General features: G+C 41.1%; 2 protein-coding genes across 3 annotated transcripts in view; one reads left to right on the forward strand and one right to left on the reverse strand.

The window, feature by feature from the left end:
* Spats2 (spermatogenesis associated serine rich 2) overlaps positions 1–6831 on the reverse strand; it is a 65410-nt gene that overhangs the window by 36807 nt on the left and 21772 nt on the right. For both annotated transcript variants that reach the window (XM_004648689.2, XM_023708753.1), the window contains one exon: positions 3936–4071. In XM_004648689.2, the coding sequence (XP_004648746.2) occupies positions 3936–4071 (136 nt within the window). The remainder of the gene's footprint in view (positions 1–3935; positions 4072–6831) is intronic.
* LOC105741359 (nuclear distribution protein nudE homolog 1) lies at positions 5785–6829 on the forward strand (the record flags this gene model as incomplete). The annotated part of the gene is made up of 1 exon (XM_012513392.2): positions 5785–6829. A coding segment is annotated over exon 1 (939 nt), but the record flags the coding sequence as incomplete, so codon positions are not given.

A 6831-nucleotide genomic window follows, 5' to 3' on the forward strand; every position in this document is an offset into this window, starting at 1 on the left:
CAAGTAGGTGCTTTAGACCACTGAGCCATCTCTCCAGCCCTCTGTTGGCATTTTTTAAAAACTAAAACATTATGACAACCTCCCAAAGAAGCTTATATACTCAAGCTTCACATTCCACTCCATATCCCTTCTCCTTTACAATCTTAAACTTAGGTCAACTAACAGTTCTGAGAATATAAGGCACACAAATACTAAGAAAAAAAGGTAAGCTTGGGTGTCTAGAGATAATTAAAAAACTGGATGGATTTAGATAAAGAAGTATTAAACAACATATCAAGCTGGAAAATGAGAACAGGCTTTTAGTTTTATATATTGGAAAACTAAATTTATCTTCTGTCAGGTATAGGTCAGCTTAGATCTGGTATCGAAGAAAAAGGAGTCACCTAAATAATTTCCCTAGTGCCCTGTCAGGAATACTGTAATCTTATTGCTGCCAATCTGTTAGAAGTATCTGCTTTTGATATTGTAACCAACACAAAAACATGGCTTTCTAAGTGACATTAGCTCCAAGCTCTGGTTTAGTGCCAGAGTTAGTTCACTTGTCAATTTTGTCTTGAAGTAGCTAGTACAAGGAATGTTAAAATAAGGTAGTTAAAAAACCCAATCAGCCAGAGAGAATGAAAGTGCAGGTAGTCTATGGCCAAGTTAAATTGACCCTGTTGTTACGCCTGCTAATCAATACTAACTACACAGCTCCCAGGCAGGAAAACATTTCATTTGTCATTCATTGAAGGAGGTTCCTTCTGGCTGAATTCCAAGTCAGAAAGAATTCACAAATCTCTCACACAACTGTTTCCTGGTTCAGGTTTATTCTGAATGGAACTATCCTGTGGCTAAGAAATCATTAAACTGAACAACTAGGGGGCTCAGAGACCTATCAAGGCAAAGTTGTGATGAACTATACTTAGCTCTTGATTTTCCAAATCTGCCAACAGTATCTAATACAAGAATCCAGGGCCAGGGAGATGGCTCAGTAGAATAAGCACTTGCCTGGCAAGTGCAAGGGCCTGAGTTCAATCCCCGGTTCTGAAAAAAAAAAAAAAAAAAAAAAAAAAAAAAATCCAGTGCAAAGAGCCATGCATTTCCTCCCAGGTGTTCAGAAAGACGATACATAAGCACCTAAAATTTCCAGATGTCTGAGCTTCCCTTAGAATCTTGAATAACTGGATGGATTTAGATAATACAGAGGTACAAAATAGCATATCAAAATGGAAAAATGGCATCAACTAGTACGAAGAGAGAAACAATAAATGTTACAATGAGTAACTAGGTAGGAGCAAAACGTGTTAAAAAATATAGAAGCTAGGTGTGGTAGCTCACACCTATACTCCCAGCACTCAGAAGACTGAGTTCAGGTGTAGCCTGAACAAAGCAAGACCCTGGCTCAACACCTGCCCCAAATACAGATGATATGGCATTAAGTACATAGCTATAAAATTGGAAGGGTGAAGTGCAGGGTTCAGGACATGCCAAGCTACTAGACGTGTTATCTATCCTAAAATGTACTATTTGGTTATGATTTAACTTTCTGGAGGTGTTATTTCATCTTCATGAATTCACTCCTCCAAACACTTCCTCCTTCTGGCTCTCTTGTTTGCACACAGTGCCTAGACTCAGCTTGTGAACGAAACATTGCTGAGCATAATTCTAGCAACAAGGAAAAAGATAATTGGGAGGATGTGCAGGTCTCCCCAGACATAAACACTTTCTCATGTAGGCAGTTCTCTCAAATAAGCAGAGGAGGGACCAGGGAGACAGCTCAGCAGAATAAATGCTTGCCTGGCAAGCAAAGGGCCTGAGTTCAATCCCGGGGTCCACCAAGAAAAAAAAAAAAAGAGGAGACAGTCCTAAAATACTTAAATCAACTCAGCTGCTTGTCTTCCTACCATTTTCATTAATTTGGTCCTAAAGTCTTTATTTTCAAAAACAAAGCCCTTATAAAATGCAAACATTCCCTGAAAAGAATATGTTTTACATATGTAACACCTTAATATTTAATAGATAAAACACCTTTGGTATCCTAGAAACATCAGCATAAATTTCTCCCCCAAAACATAGCATAGTACATATTTTCCTCTTTTAAGAGTCTCATGCTCTACCAACTGAGCTAGCCGGGTACCTATACCTTCCTCTTTTAATCACAATGTCAGATTCTGAAATTTCCTAGACGTTCTCCTTATCCTCTTTCTGGAAAGATATTACTGGCTCCTTCTGATGAAAAACTTCGCTGGCTACATTCATAATTAACCTGTTGGGGGGCCGGGGAGATGACTCAGTAGAATAAGCGCCTGCTAATCCCTGGTATCGAGAAAAAAAAAAAAAAAAAAAGCCAGCTGGAAGTTTATCTGACTGGTACATACATTTTTGGTTCTGCAAAAAAAAAATAAAGAAAAAATTTTGGTTCTGCAATCTCTGGTTCTGCAAAAAAATTTTCAAAAACTAAAAATATAATTAACCTGTTGATTTAATTATTTAGCCCATGCATGCTTAACTGTTTCTATGGCCTAGTCTTCTCCAGACCTAAAACTTTACATATACCCAAGACAAATAGAACACCTGGTCTCTATTGAGGGCCTTTAGATAGATCTGCTGTGTATGAATCTCTGACTGCCAATCACACCTACAACCCTCTTTAGCCTGAAGCACCCAGGATCAGTCTTCAACCCTTGCCCCCTCACAGCAGTCAGGGATACTTCTTCAGAGGGGAATATTATAGATAGCTCAGTTTGGCAGAAATATCACAGGCAATCAGACATGGCTGAGCTCTTGAATTCAATGAAGAAGACAACTGTGGCTGTAGATGTATTCCTTGAAGGACAGGCTTCAAGAAAAAGAACTACTCACCCATATACTTCCCCTAGGGATAAATGGCAGTGATTAATATTCTACACAGGCATCAATCACCTTGGGGTGAAGGACCAAACCTTAATAGGGAAGTCCTTGTTCTTCCCCTTGCAATGTGACTTGTTTCCCTATCTGACCCCTATTTAATACTACCCTACTGACTGTACTTATTTTAATCTTATTGGTTGACCACAGTTTTGCCCCACTTCACACCCATCCTATGATTTGCCATTGGATCGATATTACCTAAGGGATTAATACTTTTAGTTTTGTTGATTGAGTATAGTTCTGTCCCACCATAAGTCCACCTCATATCACAGCTTTGCTCAAAAAAACACCCTTACAAAGCAGGGCTTGTGGGCAACCCACTTCTGGGGACCCTTCTGTCCCTCTCAAACAGAAGCTTTCTTTTTCTCAGTAAATTCTTCCTACTTTAAAAAAAAAAAAAATCCCAACAACTTCTTTAACTACTAAACTGCTTTCCCCACAGGAGATATTATTAATATATTTAGAGAAACAAGTACTTTTTTTTTTTTTTTTTTTTTTTTTGGCAGAACCAGGGAATTGAACTCAGGCCCTTGCGCTTGCCAGGGAAGCTCTTATTCCACTGAGCCATCTCCCTGGCCCCCTAGAAACAAGTACTTTAAAGAGCACAGTTTGAGAAACATACAAATTAAAGCAAATCAGTAATTTAATAATAAGACACAGAAGAGATCACGGGGTGAAGTTCACTAAGAAGTACAAAAGGAGTTAATAAATCAAAAACAGGTCTCTATAACTTTTGTTCAAATATGTCATTTGTTACAGTCTTGGTTTAAAATCCTGAGATAATCGTACACAATGCACTCTAATTATTTGTCCCTTTCCAAAACATACTAACCTCAGGCCCATTTTCAGAGTGGTGTGAGTATGCTGTACCACTCATTACCACACTGGGACCAAAAGAATTAAGCAGAGGGATAAATGTGTCACAGGCTTTTAAATTCTCTCCCATTGCATACAACAGTTAGGAGCTAGAAATTAAAGGATCTAGTGAATGGCTCACCATCTTATAAAGTTATTTTATACTAATGATATCAAAAGCAACTTACCAACTCTGCAATTCAGCAAAAACTTGCTTCATTTTCTTAATGGAAGCATCCATCTCTTCTTTCACCACAACTCGATACCGTGCAAGAGAAACTGTACAGCGTTGAAGGTCTTTTACAGATTTTTCAATATTGGAACCTGGGAAGAAAAACCCTAAGATTATTAAATAAAGCAACATTTGTAATTAAAAGTTGGATCTTAACACCTAAGACAAATAACATGTGGTCTAAGAATGTGTCCTGGGGCCAGGAATGGAGCTCAGTAGCATAAGCCTGGCAAGTGCAAGGTGCCAGGTTTGATCCCTAGTACCACAAAATTTAAAAAAAAAAAAAAGTATCCTAAATAATCACCCTCCCCCACAAAAAAAAAAAAAATTCATAGGAAAAAAAAAAGTATCTTAGGTCAGGTGTAGTATGCAGAGTATGCCTACAATCACAGCATTCCAGGAGGCTACAATGGAAGGATCACAAGTCTGAGCCTAGCCTGTGGAACATAATTTAGTGAAACCCTTTCTCAAAATAAAAACAGAGAGCTCTCTTTCCCATCTTGCAAGATGGCAGGTGAAAAAACTGAGAAGCTGGACACTAGAGAAGAAACTCAAAGCCAAGAAGGCTTCGGCCAGTGGTACTGGTAAAAAGGGTAAGGTGAAGAAGGCAAAAAAGTCCAAGAAGGGGCAGGCCCACTGCAGCCGAAATCCTGTCCTGGTTAGAGGAATTGGTAGACACTCCCAATCTGCTACGTATTCCAGAAAGGCTCTGTACAACAGAGTACACAGCTGCTAAATGAAAGGTTGAGAAGAAAAAGAAGTTCTTGCTAGGATCACAAAACCAGTCAGTGGGAACAAGAATGGAGGTACCCAGGTGGTTAAACTTTGAAAAATGCCTAGATACTACCCTGCTGAGGATGTGCCCTGAAAGCTCTTGAGTCATGGCAAGAAACCATTCAGTCAGCATGTGAGGAAACTTCAAGCTAGCATCACTCCCGGCACCATCCTGATCACCCTCACCAGGCGTCACAGAGGCAAGAGAGTGGTCTTCCTGAAGCAGTTGCCCAGTGGCTTGCTACTTGTACCTGGGCCTCTTAACCTTAATCATGTTCCTCTACAAAGAACACACCAGAAATTTGTCATTGCCATCTCTACAAAAATTGTTATCAGCAAAGTGAAAATCCCCAAACACCTCAGTGAAGCTTACTTCAATAAGAAGTAGCTATGGAAACCCAGACACCAGGAGGGCGAGATCTTTAACACCGAGAAAGAGAGACACCAAATTTCAGAGCAGCACAAGATCGATCAGAAAGCGGCAGACTCACAGATTTTAACAAAAATCAAAACTTGTTCCTCAGCTCCGGGGCTACCCGTGATCCGTTTTTGCTCTGACAAACGCAATTTATCCTCATAAATTATTGTTCTAAATTTCCCACTAAGAACCTAATTAAATAACTGATACATTTTTTAAAAAACAAAAACTTATTCTAACCAAGAAGTAACAAGAGTAGGATTTATCCTTTTATCTTCAATAATTAATATAGATACACAGGTATGATATATGAAACACTGATTTTCAGGCATGACCAGAGTGTAGTACTTTCCCCAGGAAAAAAACAGAAACAAAGGCCAGGCATGGTGGTTCACACCTGTAATCCCAACACTTGGGCGGATGAGGTAGGAGGGTCACCATGAGTTCAAGGCTAGCCTAAACTATATAGTAAGCCCCTGTCTCAAAATGAAACATGAACAAATAGGCTGAAAACATTGCCCATAATGGAGAAAAAAATCAATAAAAATAGATGCAACATTTGACAGATGATAGAAGAAGAAAAGACATTAAACAGTTACTATAATCAGGCACCAGGGGGTGCCGGGGCCACGCAGCCTAGGCGGCGGCGGTCACCGCGTCTTCTCCAACCCTGCCGGACATCATGCCACAAGAGGAGTGAATTCTTCCTCCTTTTCACAATGGAGGACTCAGGAAAGACTTTCAGCTCCGAAGAAGAAGAAGCCAACTACTGGAAAGATCTAGCAATGACCTACAAGCAGAGGGCAGAGAATACACAGGAAGAACTCCGAGAATTCCAGGAGGGAAGCCGAGAATATGAAGCTGAATTAGAGACACAGCTGCAACAAATTGAAACCAGAAACCGGGACCTCTTGTCAGAGAATAACCGCCTTCGCATGGAACTGGAAACTATCAAGGAGAAATTTGAAATGCAACATTCTGAAGGCTACCGGCAGATCTCAGCTTTGGAAGATGACCTGGCACAGACGAAAGCAATTAAAGATCAACTGCAGAAATATATCAGGGAGCTGGAGCAAGCAAATGATGACTTGGAAAGAGCCAAACGAGCCACGATCATGTCTCTGGAAGACTTTGAACAGCGCTTGAATCAAGCCATTGAAAGAAATGCCTTTCTGGAAAGTGAACTTGATGAGAAGGAAAACCTCCTGGAGTCTGTTCAGCGACTAAAGGATGAAGCCAGAGATTTGCGGCAAGAATTGGCTGTACAACAGAAGCAGGAGAAGCCCAGGACCCCCATGCCCAGCGCAGCAGAAGCTGAAAGGACAGACACAGCTGTGCAGGCCACAGGTTCTGTACCGTCCACTCCTATCACTCATCGAGGACTCAGCTCTGGATTAAACACTCCGGGAACATTCAGGCGTGGTCCAGACAACTCCACCAGTGGGACCCCTCTCACGCCTGCGGCCCGGATTTCAGCTCTCAACATTGTGGGGGACTTGCTGCGGAAAGTTGGGGCGCTGGAGTCCAAACTTGCATCCTGCCGAAACTTTGTGTATGATCAGTCCCCAAACCGGACAAGTGGCCCGGCCTCAGGACGGGGGAGCAAAAACAGAGATGGCGGCGGCGACAGAAGGACAAGCAGCAATGGTGTGCCTCTGGG

Source organism: Octodon degus, unplaced genomic scaffold, assembly GCF_000260255.1.
Source record: "Octodon degus isolate 3935 unplaced genomic scaffold, OctDeg1.0 scaffold00578, whole genome shotgun sequence".
In the NCBI taxonomy this organism is placed as follows: domain Eukaryota; kingdom Metazoa; phylum Chordata; class Mammalia; order Rodentia; family Octodontidae; genus Octodon; species Octodon degus.